Source organism: Mytilus galloprovincialis, chromosome 14 (genome assembly GCF_965363235.1).
Source record: "Mytilus galloprovincialis chromosome 14, xbMytGall1.hap1.1, whole genome shotgun sequence".
Lineage (NCBI taxonomy): Eukaryota > Metazoa > Mollusca > Bivalvia > Mytilida > Mytilidae > Mytilus > Mytilus galloprovincialis.
Window position 1 is genome coordinate 20,315,489 of NC_134851.1, and position 21,078 is coordinate 20,336,566.

Below are 21,078 nucleotides of genomic sequence, written 5' to 3' on the forward strand. Positions count from 1 at the left end.
CCATTTCAATTCTTAATTTATATTTTTGATATCTTTAATTTTTCGCATATCTCTGGGAAAGAATAATATGTTGAATTAATGATTAAGAAGTAAATATGTCTGACACATCCTATAAATTTGACTTGTTTGTATTTTAGCATTTTTACGTTCATAACAATTTTTTTTTTTAAAGTTTATAACCGTACAATAATTGGATGAAAAACATTTAGATATTGAACTATGGTTCTTTATTAAAAATAAGCCTTTACATTTGCAGGGATTCAGTTAAATTTTCAGGTAAAAACTCGACAGTTGACTTTGTCAGCATCAGTTCCTGAGGATTTTAAAGGTCAAGTTACAGGTCTCATGGGAAACTTTGATGGAGACAAAACCAATGAATTTGTGTTACCAAATAGAAATATACTTTCATCTGGTGATGTTGATTCTGAAAGAAAAATTTATAACAATTTTGGTCAGCTATGTAAGTAAATAAATTTTATGTTCAGTAATGTGTTAAAACAAAACGACACAAAAAAACTAATTTTTGGTTTGAATATTTTTTTTTAGTACTTTTGGTATTGTAAGAGTGTTATGTCTATCAAACTTCACTATTCAATTACTTTTACTGTAAGGTATCTGTTTTAATTATAATATATCATGTTTTTATCATAGGGGAGACAACTGCAGATAATTCAATATTTGATTATACTGATGGGAAATCCTGGGCTGATTACAGTCACCAAGATTTTGTTCCAATCTTTATTGATGAATTTGATAATAGTACACTCCAGTTAGCCTATACCGTCTGTGGTGGCAAGAGTGACCAATATAAAGCTTGTATCTTTGATTACCTGGCAACAGGTGATCAATCATTTGCTGATGATACTCAAATAACAAATGCGGAGGCTGAGTCTGAAACTACACAATTACGTTAGTTCTATTTTTTATTTCTAAACTTCAAAGACAGTATAACAAATGTTTTGAGATGCAAGCGTTTAATTAATGTAATATTGTTGAATGTCTCAATCTTTGAATTGAAGGACAGCAATAATAGCCCAGCTCTTGGGAATTTTGTGTAGTTATTTATGTTATATCCAAAACATCATATCCCCACTTTTCTACAATAATCGACAATGACAGAATCTTTTATTCGAATACTTTTGATTAAATCGTATAAGCACATGTTTTAAAAGTCTTCTCACATTAGAATAGGAATTCTGAAGAGGAAGGATATTAACAGATCGAGTTGCGATTAATTCATTCAACATTTTCTTGATGGTATTTTTCTGTTTTGGTTCTTATAAATATCCTTGAATTTCAAATATTCTACTTTTGTGTGTACCTGGTGATAATAGATAAATCTGGAAAAGGGCCTCAGATATGTGTTTATAATTATATTTATACTTATATAGATAAAATCTAATTACAAAAAGGCAAAATGAGGTGGTTAAATTTGATATTTTCCTGTTTTGTGCTTTTTTGTTACATAAAATTGAGAATGGAAATGGGGAATGTGTCAAAGAGACAACAATCCGACCATATAACAGACAACAGCCAAAGGCCAAAGGCCACAAATGGGCCATCTATGCATTTGTTTCTTTTTATAGTGATTAAAATGATAACACAATGTGGCACCATTACATACGAACATGATGTACTAAGTCAGGAATGTGACTGTTGCTATCCATTCGTTTGATGTATTTGAGCTTTTAATTTTACAATTTGATTACTAGGGTCTTTCCTTTTTGAATTTTCCTCTTTTTTTTTGGTGATTTTACTATTTATGCCTACAATTTATAAATTAAGTATTATCTACAAAAAGGGGAAGACCTCTTTTGACTGTTTTCATCACAAATACTTCACTAAGGATTCGTTTGGTAAAACATCTTTTTGTACTGAAACAATGTAATAAATTTCTAAGCAATTTTAGAATAGTTATTCTCTACGGTAGTCAAGAAATAATTAATGTTTGGTAAGAACATAGTCTGAATTCCCATTCGTCTAAATGGAGAGTGACACATTTATTTAAATTTAGTTTCCAAAGTATTTGGGTCAGTATTAGACACAAAATATCTCACCCGTTTGTCCAACGAGTGAAAGTAACAATGCTTACAATTTGGTCACATGTTAATGAAAGTTACATGACAGATTCAACTAACTACTGTATCCTGGAACTGTCATAATAACAACAACAACAACAACAACAGCAACAATACTTTATTTTAAGAGGGTTACAAAGTTAGCTATATACATGTTACTAATCTTCCCTGAGGCCCTCATCATGTAAAGACAAACAAAATACAAACATACATACATTAGTATAAAAAGTCACATATGATAATAGTGTTCAATACAACTTGATACAATGTGATGAAAAAAATAAACAAGACGACATGATCAGTTTTTAATATTATTGATATGATAAGAGTAAAGTTACCTAAACTCCTTTGACGTCATTTGGATTGGTATTCCTCAATTCTTTCTGCATTTTCTGTTTTCTGTATAGTTTTGTATATACCCTTTGTCTAGTGATCGATTCTACTTTTGATGAATCGGTTATCATAATATTATTCAACTATTACATTATCTTCCAGAAAATGAGGCACCAGAAATAAGTGGACAAGAATCTATCAAAGTGGTAGTAAATCAATCTATAGTTTTAAACTTCACTGGTCAGGATGATAAACCAGGTTTTAGATACAGTATAATAGATCAGCCAGGTGGAGGCTCTTTCACATCTGATAATTCCACAGGAAATCTGACATTAACGTGGACACCTGCAAATCTAAATACAGAAAAAATCAGGTAAATTTAGTAGAAAATTTGTTTTTAAAAAATTATTGGGTTTAGGATTGAAAAAAATGTGGACGTTCTATGTTTAATACAGCATGAAATTATTTGGTATTCATTGTGTACGTGTACACCTTTTTCTTACTTGTGTATTACGATATTTTCCTTTCTCAACATTTGAATGTGAATTATTCATTAAAGCTAGGCAAGCCGCAAGCTTAAAATTAAGAAATAATTCCTTAATGTCATGCTCTATGCTCATTTTAACATGGGTAGGCATTATATTTGTCGATATATTACACTGAGCGTTAGCGAGGTGTAAAATGTGTTCAAATATAATGCCTACCCATGTTAAAATGAGCATAGAACATGACATGAAGGAATTAGTTCGATTCTTATAGGACAAATGAAGTATTTTTATAGGTCGAAGCGTAAGAAAATACCAAATAAACGTTTGTTTTTTCCCGTTTCCTCCCCGAGGAGTCTGTGCATTACAATTCATATTTGATAAGTTTAAAAACCACGATCAGGGTAAATATATGTTGTTTTATAAAAATATGTAATAAAAGTTTATGCTAGCTGCTTAAATGTATACATTTTAAAGGATAACGACTGAAATAACGTATATATACACAGTAAGTTCGTGCGCATGTGTCAAACATATTGTTTATGCTCATTAGAACACGGCTTTGTTTACAAAGCGTAATAAGGACGTCATATTAGAATATATAAATTTATCTGTCTCAAGTAGAGAAAAATCGTTACACATTTGTTGCAGTGTAGGAATCTGTTTCTTTTATGATTGTATCCTTCCTCTTTTAATGATTTGACAAAAAGTTTCTTTCTTAATATGTGACGCAATATGGTATTCATGCATGATCGCCTTTCAGATCACTTGGACCGAAAGGCCAAGGTAGTGTGTCTCATCATTTGGCATCCGTCATGTGTCGACGTCGTTCTTGTCATCGTCAACTTTTACAAAAATCTTCTCCTCTATCATGTTGAGATCTATTTGCCTATAAATTTTCAGACGAATCAGACAATTCGTTGTTGGGTTGCTGCCCCTGAATTGATAATTTTAAGGAAGTTTGCAGTTTTTTGGGTTTTATCTTGAATATTATTAAAGATAGAAGTAAACTCTAAAAAGCTATAATGCTGTGCATAAGAAGATCTACAAATATGACAAATGATATACATTGTACATCGACCCCTGAAGGAGTTATTATCCTAAATGGACCCATAATTGCAAGAAGGTTGCCTGTGCTATTCAAAAAGGGAAACGTTTGTATTTGCGTACCATTTTTATTTAGTTAATAAGTTAAAATGAAAAACGATATCATTTTTTAATTAATTTGAGTTTATATACTTTGTATTTCAGTTTCAAAATGTTATTATTTTTAGTTGAATATTAGTTTGCTTTCAGACTTTGATTACATTGTATATATCAATGTGTTATAATTTTATATAAACTTTATTTTTTGTACATAAATAACCTGAATAAGGCCTTTAGTCTTCTCGTTACACATGTCATTTCGGGGTGTTTTATACTGCCTATACGGTATCAGCTTTGATCATTGTTGAAGGTCGTACAATGACCTATAGTTGTTCATTTCTGTGTTATTTGGTCTCTTGTCGAGAGTTCTCTCATTGGCAATCATACAACATCTTCGTTTTCATTTTCACAGGGTAACAACAGTGGACGTTGATGGCTTAACAGCTGATGCGATAGAAGTGGTGATTATAGCATGTAGTGGATGTTCAGGTGACCAAGGAACATGCGACTATGACAATCTAAGAAATGAATCCAATCCAAACTATCTGATAGCCTCATGTAACTGTACAACTGGTTGGTCTGGTAAGGACATGTTTTAAATATACATTTGTAGATGATATTTGATTTCAGATTGCATCATGTCAGATAGTCAAACGTAATTCAGTCAAACGAGCTATCACAATTTAATAGACCACTTTCGAGTTCACCCGTCACCGGAAAAAAACTCGTCAATTACACGAGTTTTTGTGACGTCATTTACCAGATAGAGGGGGTCGCCTGTATCCCAGCACTATTTACGTTCATCAAGCGTCCAGTTGATCGTCATTGGGCAGGATAAACTAGAAATAATGGTTGTTCTGTAGGTACTTAATGACAATTCCCTAATGACAGCAGTGTTGATTAGCAATTTTGAGAATTCAATTTGCCGAATAATTCGTACAATATAGAATTATAGTTTTCCAACCATTCGCTCAACATTGGAAAGGAAGTGACGAAGTCCCTAAGCGCACAAATGACGTTCTCTAAAACAAGAGTTTGACTATTTTGATCTGAGCGTCACTGATGAGTCTTATGTAGACGAAACGCGCGTCTGGCGTATAAAATTATAATCCTGGTACTTTTGATAACTATTTACACCACTGGGTCGATGCCACTGCTGGTGGACGTTTTGTCCACGAGGGTATCACCAGCCCAGTAGTCAGCTCTTCGGTGTTGACATGAATATCAATTATATGGTAATTTTTATAAATTTTCTGTTTACAAAACTTTGAATTTTTCGAAAAACTAAGGATTTTCTTAGCCCAGGAGTAGATTACCTTAGCCGTATTTGGCACAACATTTAGGAATTTTGGGTCCTCAATGCTCTTCAACTTTGTATTTGTTTGGCTTTTTAACTGTTTTGATCTGAGCGTCACTGATGAGTCTTATGATGACGAAACGCGCGTCTGGCGTATAAAATTATAATCCTGGTACTTTTGATAACTATTTACACCACTGGGTCGATGCCACTGCTGGTGGACGTTTCGTCCCAGAGGGTATCACCAGCCCAGTAGTCAGCACTTCGGTGTTGACATGAATATCAATTATATGGTCATTTTTATAAATTTTCTGTTTACAAAACTTTGAATTTTTCGAAAAACTAAGGATTTTCTTACCCCAGGAGTAGATTACCTTAGCCGTATTTGGCACAACATTTAGGAATTTTGGGTCCTCAATGCTCTTCAACTTTGTATTTGTTTGGCTTTTTAACTATTTTGATCTGAGTGTCACTGATGAGTCTAGATCTTATGTAGACGAAACGCGCGTCTGGCGTATAAAATTATAATCCTGGTACTTTTGATAACTATTTACACCACTGGGTCGATGCCACTGCTGGTGGACGTTTTGTCCCCGAGGGTATCACCAGCCCAGTAGTCAGCTCTTCGTGTTGACATGAATATCAATTATATGGTAATTTTTATAAATTTTCTGTTTACAAAACTTTGAATTTTTCGAAAAACTAAGGATTTTCTTACCCCAGGAGTAGATTACCTTAGCCGTATTTGGCACAACATTCAGGAATTTTGGGTCCTCAATGCTCTTCAGCTTTGTATTTGTTTGGCTTTTTAACTGTTTTGATCTGAGCGTCACTGATGAGTCTTATGTAGACGAAACGCGCGTCTGGCGTATAAAATTATAATCCTGGTACTTTTGATAACTATTTACACCACTGGGTCGATGCCACTGCTGGTGGACGTTTTGTCCCCGAGGGTATCACCAGCCCAGTAGTCAGCTCTTCGGTGTTGACATGAATATCAATTATATGGTAATTTTTATAAATTTTCTGTTTACAAAACTTTGAATTTTTCGAAAAACTAAGGATTTTCTTACCCCAGGATCCCGGAGTAGATTACCTTAGCCGTATTTGGCACAACATTTAGGAATTGTGGGTCCTCAATGCTCTTCAACTTTGTATTTGTTTGGCTTTTTAACTGTTTTGATCTGAGCGTCACTGATGAGTCTTATGTAGACGAAACGTGCGTCTGGCGTATAAAATTATAATCCTGGTACTATTTGACGGAAATGCATCGAACTCGAAAGTTGACTGTCTATTGTATACAATTTTGGTATAAATCAATGTTAAAAACGTTAAAAGGAATAAAAAGACTAAAATCACACTTAGAGGAGACCAGTCTTTATTCATCGAAAAGAACTTTTTCCGTATATGTCTAATCTTGCATTTTCCCCTCTAAAAATTATAGTATATTAGGAAACCGACAATAAAAGCAGCTGATTGTTTGACTACTGTGTACGTGCGTATCCAAGGTTGGGAAAAAAACAAACACATGTTCCGCGTGCTTTGTATGGGATACCAGTCAGATTGACAGTCAAATGTACAACTCATCAATATAAACCTTTGTTCTTTCCCTTTTTCAGGTGATGCTTGTGATATTAATACAGATGGTTGTGCTGAAAACCCATGTGCTTAAGGACATACCTGTATATATTTACTCTTTTTTTTCAGGTGACGACTGTGATATAATTACAGATGGTTGTGATGATAACCCATGTGCTTTAGGACATACCTGTATATATTTACTCTTTTTTTTTCAGGTGACGACTGTGATATAAATACAGATCGTTGTGCTGATGACCCATGTGCTTTAGCATGTTTAGAGCGTACCTCTATAGATTTATTCCTTTTTTGCAGGTGATGATTGTGATATAAATACAGATCGTTGTGCTGATGACCCATGTGCTTTAGGACGTACCTGTATAGATGTATCACCACCTGATGAAGAACTAGCTGGTCGTGGTTACAACTGTTCTAATTGTCCAGTAGGCTATACTATTACAGATGATGAAAAATGTGAAGGTAAACATGGAGATCGATTGATTACAAATCAGTTAAATGAGAGTATGAATCAGGAATTCATTTCATTATAATCTCAAACAGTGAAGGTATAACATGAACACTTCAATTTCAACAAGCCTTTTCACACGGAAACTCTTTTTGAATCATTTTAGCGTGATTTTTGTCATATATTATATCATCGATCCACAGTGTTATATTCTTCCTTTAGTATTTTCCTACCTTTTTTCTCATGAATAGAAAATAAAATATACTGAACGACTTTAGAAAGGCAACACTAGATTATCTTTTAAATTCCCATTTTTAAATAAGCTGTTTTTTGTAAACAATCTTATGAACAGAAAGTTCTTTCATTACTTCAATGTTTAAAATAAAAGACAGTTCGAAAGTTTAATTAATTACGTCATTTTCAATGTTCAAATATTGTGATATACACTGAATACATGGTTTTCCACATACCAATGAACATGTCACCGTCAAACGCAATGACTGCATGTAACAAACGCAAAAATAAGTGTCAGAAAAGTCAAGCATTTCTGTTTGGATTGTTTTGTGTTCTGTTTTGGACCTTCTGATTTTGCCCTTCTTCCATCCATTACAACTGGTTTCGGCAATTATGCGGTTGAAACTGTAAATGTTTTTCTATAGTCAATTCTTTGCCAGTTCAGGTAATAATAATCATTTATGGCATACCTCTGTGTAAAAAGGCGTTCAGCAATTTGATAAGCAGTTGACTTTGCGGCCTTATATCTGTCTTACAAATGACGTTGCATTTTCACTATACATTGATCTGGTTAGTAATAGTCTTCATCAAACCCCGTCTACCGGTAACATTGTCGAAAGGACAGTAATACGAGTTTCTGAAGTCAAATTGTTTGGTTGTAGTACGTTTACTTTTTCTGTTTGCAGTATTTTAATGGGTTGATTCAGTTTTTGATTCCTCCGTCTTGGCAATATGGAGATGCAATTTTTTTTTTAAACTTATTTAAGTGTGGCCAAGGATTGAAAAAAACTGTTTCACAGAGAAAAGAAAGTAAAAATATCTTTTATTGGTTCAAATTTCGCTTTCGAAAACTCATGCTATCTCAATTACCCGGTATGATCACGTCAGGTAAATCAAATGGTTGGTTTTTTTTTAAAGAGGAAGAAGTACAATAAGCATGCATAATACTTGTATGAAGATCAAACATGATTTTGTAAAAAAATATCAACAAAATGAGTGTTGCGTTTTAAAGTCGGTCAGTATAGAATGGCAACTTTGAAAGATTGGTGCAAGTAAAACGACTCTTTCATTTTCAGATTTAAATGAATGTTTAGATGGAACGGATAACTGTCCAGCGAACAGTAATTGTACAAACACAGATGGAAGTTTTACATGCATCTGTCTAGAAGGGTTCCGAAAAGTGGGTTCGGAATGTCAAGGTTTGTACTACGATAACAAAAGTTAAACTTAGACTTTGTTTATGTGAAAGTTAAATAAACCACAATAGTTAATACATATGTTAACGTCTAGAGTATTAAAACGAGATTTAAGCTCATGTGTACAGAATTCTTTTTTTCTTTAATTCATTTAGCTTAAAAATCAATAGAGTGTGTTACTCTTATGATCTTATTTAAATATGTATATTTTTTTAGAAAGAACTATATTCCAATAAACTACAAAAAACGTTGTTTGTAACACACGGTGATACCATTTAAATGTACATGATTATAAAATGACATCATTTCAAGGTAACATGCTTAATAATCTTATGTAAATGTTGACCAATGAAAAATGGAGAACTAATAATTATAAACGTTAAAAATTCCATGATGTAATCAAGTTAACCTATAATGAATCCAATCACTCAATAATATGTTCACAGACATTGACGAATGCACTGAAAGGACAAGTGGTTGTGAACAGATATGTGATAATACCGATGGAGGCTTTACATGTAGTTGTGTGTATGGATTTGAGTTGCTACCTGACGGTACATGTAATCAAAGTAAGTTTAATTTGGAACATTTATCACCACGTGAACATTGAGTTAAAAATGCCAGAAATTGTGCTCATTAAAGAGTACGATGAGTAAGAAATAGAGAAAAAAATAACAAATTCGCAAGGTTTGTTAATGAGTTGCCATGTTTGTTATTGAAACTGTATAGGGTCATCTTATCTGTTTTAAAACTTATAATTGAATTTACCTAATCCATTATACTATTTAATTGTTATTTATTATCAAATATAAACTGATGTATTCAAAAACTGGTTTTTTTCCTACAAATCACTAATTTCTTGTCACTGCATTGCATCAAATAAAATGAAATATATTTGCAATTAACAGAACAAAAAGGTGAAAGAGTCTAAATGTTCAAAGAAAAACTTTTCGTAGAATTCAAATAGAGAAATACATGCAAAGAGTAATTATCAGTGTTATTCGGTCATAAGAATTTTTTCGATATTTGAAATTTGTGTTGTATGACATCAGAGGAGTAAAATAACCACGTTCGTTTTGCATGTGAAAATGTCGGTTCTTTTTTCACTGGGGAATTAATGTAAATCATTGAAACCGATGTCATACCATCGTACGTATAAGATCCTTCACACATTAATGTGATAGATATGTTAAAATTTATTGTATGCAAAGATAAAACTGTTTGCTAAGTGGTTTCCAGTACACTCTCCCCGTATTGAATGTCATTTACACATGCTGTTGAAAATTGTATTTTAAACATATATAAGTTTCTAAACTGTTTTTTATTTGTTGTGATGTTTACTTATTTTAACACTCGTGAAGTATTCTAGAATGACTAACAAGCAATTACAACTGCTATTTATTGACGAAAAACAAGTTTTTTTCATAGAAATACATGTACTGCAAACAATCACACACGAATTGAAATTTACTGAGTGTCTTGAGACATTCTGTAACAGTTATTGTTTTCCCCCTGCAATTGCATGCTAAGAAGGAGAAGTGGGCTATTTAAAAATGCAAACTATACAAGCTTGATTACAGAACTTAAAGATTTGTTTATATTTGAAGATAAAATTATAATTTAACATTCGACAATGTTGCATCGATGTTCTCAATATACATGTTATACTTCACCAAATCATTATCATCTAGTTAGTAAAATCTTCAAATTACTTGTTGTTTGATTTTTTTTCATCTTTCCAGCAATATTTGATGTATGTGCACTGCAGAATTTAACCTGTAGTTATGGTTGTGATAACACTACAACTACAGGAACATGGGAGTGTATTTGTTCTGAAGGGTATCTACTTAATATCAGTAGCGGCAATTGTTCTAGTAAGTGTCATTATACAAAAATAATATATGGTACGGTTGCCAATGCAAAAAACTTCAACCAGAGACATCATAACCTAATGTTGAGCAATTAAAGGTCATTATCCCGTCTTCGGCAATAAATAAAGTTACAATGTATAGTAAATCAGTAATGTTTACAACTTGACAAAGGGCAAGGCCCAAGGGCTATATTCATACAAAAAAAAAATATAACCAATTTCACTTTATGAGTTTATGACAGTATCAAATCAGTTAACACCACTAAACCACAAACCTCGATTTGTTAAGTACTATAAAAAAGTTAGTTTTGCAAAAGGCCATAACCAGAAAAGCAGAATAGAATTTATGTATTTGAATTGTCAAACATCAATATGTATCAGATCTGATATTTATAAGTTTCACAAACCTTCAGAAAGAAAAACATATGCTGGCATGTAGATATATATACTGTTTTATCTTTGTCTCCTAGTGTGAAATATTTTAACATGGAATAAAATTCCTGTTATAAAGCAAAACTTTAAAATGCCTGTATAGCCAGCTCTTCAGTGTGATCAAAGGCACTGCGTTGAAGGCAATACTTTTGACAATGATGGTTTTCTTTAACAAATTATAATTTGAATAGAGGGTTATCTCAATGACACTCATACCACATATTTTCTTTTATTAGTATAAGTGAAATTGTACATGAAGCAATCTTTCAGGAACAATTGATAATTTAATACTTCAGATATAAATGAATGTGATGCTAATGTATGTACACAGACCTGTCAAGATACTGTTGGAAGCTACACTTGTTCCTGTTATACAGGCTTCAAATTAAATGATGATAAAACTTCTTGCTCAGGTAAAAATTATAAAAACAAATAATGCCTGAACTTGAATATTTGATTGTCATGTATAACCTATCTTTTGACTTTCTCTCTCTATTGAGTAAATATATATATTAGTTTGATAGTAGTACACTATCCTTCATAGAGCCTTCAAAGACAAGAAAAGTAAAAAAATCCCCATCAAATCAATTTAGATCACTAATAACATGCATTAATTTTTTTTCTTTGTCCGTCTGAACGTCGGTCTGTATGTCCCAACATTGGTTTCCATTCTCTTACTTTATAAAACCTATACACAATGCTCATTGTCACAAGACACAGATCTAATTCGAATTTTGGTATCGTCACATTTTACCGTTCTAGAGTTATGCTCCTGTACAGATTAAAAAATGTTGATTTTTTTCTTTTCTGTTCTCAAACTTAAATTTGCCTTAACTTAAATGTTATAAAACTTTTAAACAATGGCTATTACCTCATACTGTCAAGTTCAAATGTTTATGTCATCACTCTACCGAATTTAAGTTATGCGTGTTTTCAAATGAAGCTTATACATTATACTTTAAACACAAAACTAAAACCAGGTACACATTTTTGTTGCATTACTTTTACTTTTCCTTATTTATCTTCCTTTAAAATATTTCATGCAAGGGGACATCAGCTATGCCACGTTTTCTAGTATTCTAAATATTATTGCCCAAAACATAATTGAACGAAATAGTTCGTTTAAAATGAAAGTGTTTTATTGCAAATTAAACCTTTAAAAAATCAATTATTGGATATACATGTACAAATAAAGACTGGGCAAAAGACTAAATATAATATTGAGAGTAATTATTAAGTTTTTCTTGTACAAAAAGATGTACAGTGGTCAATACTTCATAACAGGTTAAATTTCGAGGACATTTAGGTAAGAACCGAACATAAACAGATTATCAGCAGTAAGATCAAAAGAGGGAAACATAAACAAAATAACTTATACACTTCTGGCAGTTTCTCAAAATCTAAGTTGATGAGAAAATACATTTGTAACATTAGTCCAATCTGATTTATATTATATATGTTGTGTTTATTATTTGTATAAGCATGTTTTATCTTGTGATAGCCTGTGTGAGTCCATTTTATGGTGAAAACTGTGCAAGTCAATGTAGCTGTGGACCAGGCGCATTAAGATGTGATCCTAGTCGTGGATGTGTTTGTAATAGTGCCTGGACTGGAACTAATTGTGATGTTGATGTCGATGAATGTGTAGATAGTCCAGGCATATGTCAATCTGACGATAAGACTTGTGTAAACGACGATGGCGGCTATGAATGTAACTGTAGAGCTGGTTATGAAAAAGTGTCTGCAGACGACAGCGTTCCCTGTGCAGGTAAATATTAGGTAGAAATAGGTTAATCATGTATTGTAAATTATTATGTATTTTATAAACACATATTGTAGAACGAGTCCATTTTTTATTGTTTGTATTTACGTAGTACTACTTAAATGTCATTTTGGTGCAAATACAAACTCAAGTCAATTATAGATGAGGTGTAATTGTTTTTGTTGTACTTTTCTTTTCTTTCTTGAATGGTAGTTTAACTAGATATAATGGTGTATTTGTTGCATTAAAACAAGTATCAATGGATTGGTTTACAACCAGCTTTATTATAATAGTCTTATACTGTCCAAACTGCAAGATAAGATTTAAGGAGTTAAGTAAGCTAGTTTTAATTTTGAAAAAGCAAATTATGATAGGGCACTATGATAGGTTAATATTATTATCAGATCTTGTCCTATTTGTATGCTTAATTTTAGATATAAATGAATGCAGTAGTGCAACAACAAACAATTGTTCATCAACAATTTCAACATGTCAAAATACAGATGGTGGATATACCTGTAGATGTAACACTGGCTACCAAACGAAAAATACATACGAATGTGAAGGTATGATCATAAACATAAAACATACATGAATTATAAGGTGTTAAAATATTCAAATGTGACACCATACACAAATGTCAGTTCATTGTTCAAATCAAGTGGAGCAGATTCAGAAGTTGCATCACTAGTTCCTATTTAAAAAAAACCGAGTTTTTGGAAAATTGATTATATTGCATAATTTTATGTGCTTAGTTCAGCTACTTAGTAGTTCATGATTTTTCTGGGGTCGATAGATACATCGTTTACCAAAAAGTTATTTAATTGCATATGTTTAACAGCATTTTGAGGGCAACATTTAAACACTTGATAAAAAAGTCATAACTATCAAGTGGTAAAAAATAGAACAAAATGTAGTTTATATTTAAAGAGATATCTATCTACAGCTTAACAAAATGTAACACAAAGTGTAATATTTTCTTCAAACCTGGTTATAGAAATATTAATATCTGTCACTTGTCCAATTTTATGGATATTCTATATTATCATTCAAAAGTGAAAATTGAACATTTGTATCCTCATTCACGACATGTCATGTGTTGACTATCACCTAAATAAAATGAATTTGACCAGGTTTGGTTGATACAGTGAGACAAAACATACTCAATAACAAAAATATCCCAAAAGATTTCTAGAGAGAAAAAAATATTATTTTGAACAATAAGCTGTTGTTTATACAGTATTTCAGACTCCATTTATGATTATATATTGTGAATAAAACCGGAAAAACTGATAGATAATCTTTCGTGTGTGTTCCGGACCATATGAGTATTTGGACCATACGCGTATGGTCGGACCATATGATTATAATACTCGATTGGTTATTAACGGGCCGGACCATATGAGTATTTGGACCATATAGGTATATTTTTTTTTAAATTACATTATAAAAGTTTCAATAATACAAAATCTTTATCTAAAAATGATGATGGTAACATGACAATGTATTATTTTTATAATACAAATGCTACGTAAAAGTTAAATATTGATAGTTAGTTTTCATCATTAAATGACATTCTAACATGTAGGCTTGGTTGACATTTACTTCCATACGGTATCATAGTTTTTTGCATTTGCAAGTGTTGGTTGTGCACGATCCTTTTCATTTACACCTTTTGTTTGCGAGTGAAAAGCTAACCTTTTTGTAGCTCTGCGTACAGTGACACCGAGATCTTGGGTCATTCCGATATGTCTACGGTGTTTTTTAAAAAGAAGCTGTAGATCTCAAATATCGTAACATGACTGCAATACAAACCCCTTAATTAAACTATGTTACTTTCCAGTTACTCCATAATTGTGTAATGTTGTTCAGTTCATTAAGAAATTTTTCAAAGTTATTTTTTAAGTCGAAATATTGCCATTCACTCGTCATAACAAGTCGATATTGACCATCGGTAATTACCATAAGTATAAAATGTGTGTATTATAGTTTTGACAAGTAAGTAAAATTAACAAAGTGAAACTTCTAATTTTTATTTAGCTTATCTTTTTATTATAATATAATAATAAAATTACCTATATGATAGCGTCTTTTTGATGAACGGTCATACCATATTATTAGAGTTCTAAAGTCTTAAAGTTAACTTAACAGAGTGTTAATTACCACGACCATACGCGTATGGCTGGACCATATCAGTAAATACCCATATGGTCATGACCATACGCGTATGGTCCAAATACTCATATGGTCCGGAACATGTACACTAAATTTTCTAAATAACAAAAATATCAAGATATAACATGAAGACATTACTGGCAATGAATTAGTTTTTCTACATAGTTTGTAGTGATTGATCTTAATTTAAAGATCTTTGATATACTACAGATGTAGATGAGTGCACATCAGAGTCTGATGATTGTGAACAAGACTGTGTCAATAATGTAGGAAGTTATAACTGTGGATGTTTCTTTGGGTATGAACTCAACAATGACAGAAAGACTTGCAAACAAGGTAGGTGAATAAGTTTATATATATATTAAAGAGCACTAGCTGTTACGTTCATGTTCAACGATTTTACTAACATTCTTATATTTTACTACGAAAATGGAAAACATTTATCTAAATATTTAAAATTCTAAAATAAACATGAGCTCGATAATTAAAGCTTCGTTTCGTATGCAACATCATCACTGTGTCCAAACCACACCGGCAAAACTTGTTTGGATCGATGGTATGTAACATCCGGCACAATGACGGAACATTAATAAACAGAAGAAAGCTAGGTTTCTCCTTATTTTCTTATTTTTTTATGATATCGAAGAATATATATACTTATACAACTATTTTCTATTGTGATATGCAATATTTTCTACAACCGTTCTATATTAACGAAGAAATAAGTAAAAATGCCGAATTGAGTGAACCTTGCCTCGAAATTGTTTAATTTCTAGTTGAACTGTTCACATTGTACGGAATAAAAGTTACGGGAAGATATATAGTGACACGGAGTTTGTAAAACTAGTTATTATGAGCATCTCAATACTTGTATGTCTGTGTATAAAACGAAAGAAATGGGTCATGTGAAATTAAAATACACCGGTTTCGTCATTGTTGTTTACAACCAATCACCCGGTTTCGTCTCTATATATCACCCGGTTTTTTATTTTTATTTAAAACCAACAATATATGAAAAGCAACGATAACACGGATCTAAACATTGTCTTTCGACAGAATTTAAATATATATATTATAAGTAAACTTGGCGTGTTTACATTTATTAACATACTAGGTAATTATAGTACTATACATTTTCCTAATATAGGCGTATCCGTCATTTTACTGATCTCCAAACTAATTTTAAATTGAATACTCAATAGCAAACACTGATATATAATTACTTTTCTAACATTAACATTATGATATTTTTTTACATAGGTTTTGAGATCAATTTTTGTACATCGCAATATGTGACCCCCCTTTTTTTTTTACAAAAAAAACCTAAATAACGCTTAATAAACAAAATTTAAAACATCACCAAAAAGTATGCAGAAGATTTATATTATTAAGAAGTGTGTAAAATTTGATGCAATAATGATAAATCGTTTTGAGATATGGCGCGACATGTTAAGAAAAACGCACTCCTTTTTACTTACAAAGTTCTGTAACTCAAGAGGGAGGCACGGACGGATGGAAGGGAGGACAGACGGACGGACGGACGGATGTATACAATGATACGTCCTGTAAAAATTGTGACGGGCGTGTAAATACGCATTGAAATGAAAAAAAAAACCAAACTCTAAATTAAAGGTCAATAAGTTTTATTAGGATATCGGCCAAGTCGATTTATTTGTATATCTTCTATTTTTGCTATATGACTTTTATATATATGTTTGAAAATAATAGATAGAAATTGATAAAAGAACTTCAAATTCATCATTTAAGGGCAATGCAATAACTCATTTAAGAACTAATGTGAGAACTTTATAGTATTATAGTAAATGGATAAATGGTAGAGCTCAACATTTTAAAAATAATTATCTGGCCCTTTCTAATTGTCTATGTCTACAGCTGTTTTTGATTAATTGACTGCATGCACTTGCATGCCTCCCTTTGTTTATTTCTTGGTTAACAAGCGGGGTCACAGTAAACTTTTTAAAACAAGATACCTTAATTATAATTAAAAAAGACATATGATTTTAAATTAAATTTGTTAAATGCAGCCTAGTAATTTTAGATGTGAACATTTATGTAAAAAAATGTATTGAAAGACAATGAACGACGGTCGACCGGTGCCAAGTGATGGAAAAAAAAACTGTTCCTGTTGGGTCAAGTGAGCTAAAAACAATCTAGAATTCCAAACAAAATTATACCGTTCTTGAATTTAAAAAAAAGGGTAACAACTGAAAATTTCAAATTTCACGAACCGGATCGGACATAGCAAACAACTTCACTGGCGGTTTTTTTTTTTCAATGAAAAATTTAAGACAAATTTTTGATATGTAAGTGTACGCACTGACATGTCACATATGCTTAAATGGTCGCAATTCAATTTATGATGAAGGTCTGTCGCCGAAGGAAAATAATATAAAAATGAGGTCAAGGCCAAGGGCAATTGACATATGGTAAATAGGGGAAAAAATCGTTATATTGCGTTCAATACTTGTATATGTTACAGTCAAACCTTCTATCTTTTGACATATGCAGCTTTATACAAATAGTTCAAAACCTTATGAATTCGAATCACTTCGTGTCGCTTGTTTAAAAATATCAATGATAATGTTTATAATAAACATAATCAACCTCACATAATCCGATTTCGCGGGTGTCCCTGTTTTCTTATTTCTTACAATATTTTAATTCGGTATACACTTTATAAGATAAGAGGCGAATCTAGAGAACTTATAGATTGCCCCCCCTTTCCGACCCAACTTTTGATGCATGGTAGTTATAATCCTTTTCTTCCTATAAACAATCAATTTCCATGTCGATTATGCATGCATATATACATTGGTCTTTTCATCAACGTTTATCCTTAAAAAGATTTATTTTTAACGATCATAGAAAAGATTACATACATAGAATGATTAGATTATTTATAAAGGTGCCTATCCTATTGTATGAGAAAATCGGATATTAATTGTGTGTTTCGATTTTTTTAAGACCGTAAAGTTTAACTCTAATTTCAAGTTTAAACATATTTTCCATAGTCATATAGAAAACGAATATTTGAGAGCTTTAATCTCAATTTTCGTTAAAACCTTCATTTCTATCTATTCTGCTGTTAAACAAAATTGAATGCAAAGTAAAATTAAAATTATTTGTGTTCCGTATAAGAGTAGAAATTCTAGTGTTTGCTTATTATTTTTTTTAATGTGAGACTAATCATATAAATAATAAGCCGTTGTCCTGTGAAAGAGCTTGTTTTCCAACGACCCGGTCACAAAACTCTGTTTTAACACTGAAGTTAAATTATCAATTATAATGCAATGCGATTATGATTTTTTTTATTTGACCAAACCGGTTTATGCATTGTGAAATATATGACCAAACCGGGTGGAAAACATTGACGAAACCGGCCAGTTCCATTTTGACATAACCCATTTCTTTCGTTACATACTTAAAAATACCCGTACCTTCCTTTCCGTACAATGTGAACAATATAACGAGAAATTAAACAATTTCGAGGCAAGGTTCACTCAATTCGTCATTTTGACATGCATTATTACTTCGTTAATATAGAACGGTTGTAGAAAATATTGCATATCACAATAGAAAATAGTTGTATATGTATATATATTCTTCGATATAAAAAAGATAAGAAAATAAAAGGAAACCTAGCTTTCTTCTATCTATTAATGTTCCGTCATTGTGCCGAATGTTAGATACCATCGAGTCCGAAAAAAATTTGCCGGTGTGATTTAGACACAGTGATGATTAACTGTCGATTTGACCAACGATTACCACAATATACGCGATATAAACATAGTTATCAAACTCGAGTATTTAGATGTTATTTTCTTATTATAGATTACATAAATATATGTTAAACATCAACTTTATCTGCATACATTTTTTTAGGATTAAATAAGGACATCAAATGATTTTCTGCACTTTAAATGTTGACATTATTTTCCTATAAACAATTGAACACGCCAAATGCATGCATTATCCATCTATTACTAAAGCGAATGATATCATGTCACTATTTTATTAATGATTGAGCCAAAAATATAATCTGATTTTATATTTAATTATATATCTAGTTCCTAGTGCCCCTTCAAATAAGATTCTAAATATGAGTGAAGTTTCTTTCATATTGAATATGTTTCTGTATATTAAATCAGTTTCTGTATATTAAATCAATTTTCTGTATAATGATATAGTTTTTGTCTATTAAATCATTTTTCTGTATAATGAATTAGTTTCTGTTTATTAAATTAGTTTCAGTATATTAGATAAATATTCTGTATATTGAATAAATATTCTGCTTATTAAATTAGTTTATGTATATCAAACTCATACTTGAATGTCGAGAAAGATACTTGATAACATAAAATATTATGTATGATATTCACAACAACTCTGCAATTGATTCGAATAATGCAGAATCTTTATATATTATTTATCATATAGAATGTGTTAAAAATTACTATAGGTTATAAGAACTCTATAATCGCAATAAATATTTCTGATGTTTTTTTCACTGATACTTAAACCTTTTATTTGCAGTTGTATTTCTTTTATTAAAATATATACTTAAAGAATGTTTACAGATGATAGATTTGAACATGAGGTTCTAGTATAGAATTTTAATTTTTAGTGTCTGATCCATGTGGTACTCTGAGTAACCTTACCTGTAGTTATGCCTGCAGATTAAAAAACAGCACTGTATTTTGTTATTGTCAATCTGGATATGTACTACAGGCTGATAACCAAACTTGTACAGGTAAATCACTGTTATTACGTCATTTCTGGAATAATATCTTTCATCGAAAAATATAGTCAATTTCGCACAACTTTTTGACTTCATTAACCAAATAAGAGGCACGCCTGTATCCCTGCTCCAATAAAGTTTCCAGCACTTTCAGAATCGTCATTTCAAAAGAAAGTATAGAAATAATTTATGTTCCGTAAGTACGTTACATGATTTCTATACGACTGAGGGAGGGTAAACATCTATTTAGATTTTGGTTTCCACAATATTTTGGTAAGTATAGAATAAAAATAAATCACCCGTTTATCAGCATGTGTTGAAAATGACGATGGCTACATTCTGGTCATGTGGTGAAGGAAGTCACACTACAGATTTAACTAACTACCGTATTGGTTATACCTTACATGAAAAGTGTAACTTGATGGTCACAGATATTAAACAAAATATTCATAAAATGAGGGCTTTATTGTGAGCTTAAAACCAACCAAACAGCAGAAGAAGACTTATTAAGTCTGCTAATTGATATTTTATCGTATGTTTTTATATGTTGTGATGTTATGCTATTGTTTCAGAAAAAGGGAGAAGGTTTGGGCCCATTAAAACGTTTAATCCCGCTGCAAATGTTTGCACCTGTCCTAAGTCAGGAATCTGATGTACAGTAGTTGTCGTTTGTTTATGTAATATATACGTGTTTCTCGTTTCTCGTTTTGTTTATATAGATTAGACCGTTGGTTTTCCCGTTTGAATGGTTTTACACTAGTAATTTTGGGGCCCTTTATAGCTTGTTGTTCGGTGTGAGCCAAGGCTCCGTGTTGAAGGCCGTACTTTAACCTATAATGGTTTAATTTTTAAATTGTTATTTGGATGGAGAGTTGTCTCATTGGCACTCACACCACATCTTCCTATATCTATTATATAAAAAAAAAAAAGATATGGTATGATTGAGAAAACTGTCCACAAGAGACCAAAATGACACAGACATTAACAACAATAGAGCACCGTACGGCCTTCAACAATGATCAAAGCCAAAACCGCATAGTCAGCTATAAAAGGCTCCTATAAGACAATGTAAAACGAGTCAAACGAGAAAACTGACGGCCTTATTTATATTAAAAAATGAACAAAAAACAAAATTGTAACACATATACAAACGACAACCACTGAATTACCGGCTCCTGACTTTGGACAGGCAAATTCATAAATAAGGTGGCAGGGTTAAACATGTTAGCGGAATCCCAACCGTCCCCCTAACCCCGGACAGTGGTAT

The 21,078-nt window shown here is 31.7% G+C and overlaps 1 protein-coding gene across 1 annotated transcript in view; it reads left to right on the top strand.

Annotated features, from left to right (window-relative positions):
* Positions 1-259: 259 nt before the first annotated feature.
* LOC143059390 (uncharacterized) overlaps positions 260-21,078 on the top strand; it is a 44,140-nt gene continuing 23,321 nt past the window's right edge. Inside the window, exons 1-13 of the mRNA XM_076232882.1 lie at positions 260-460; positions 652-909; positions 2,574-2,784; positions 4,455-4,624; positions 7,233-7,397; positions 8,694-8,816; positions 9,260-9,382; positions 10,556-10,687; positions 11,412-11,528; positions 12,617-12,883; positions 13,312-13,443; positions 15,263-15,388; positions 19,698-19,823. Of these exons, the coding sequence (XP_076088997.1) occupies positions 346-460; positions 652-909; positions 2,574-2,784; positions 4,455-4,624; positions 7,233-7,397; positions 8,694-8,816; positions 9,260-9,382; positions 10,556-10,687; positions 11,412-11,528; positions 12,617-12,883; positions 13,312-13,443; positions 15,263-15,388; positions 19,698-19,823 (2,065 nt within the window). The 5' untranslated portion in view covers positions 260-345. The remainder of the gene's footprint in view (positions 461-651; positions 910-2,573; positions 2,785-4,454; positions 4,625-7,232; positions 7,398-8,693; positions 8,817-9,259; positions 9,383-10,555; positions 10,688-11,411; positions 11,529-12,616; positions 12,884-13,311; positions 13,444-15,262; positions 15,389-19,697; positions 19,824-21,078) is intronic.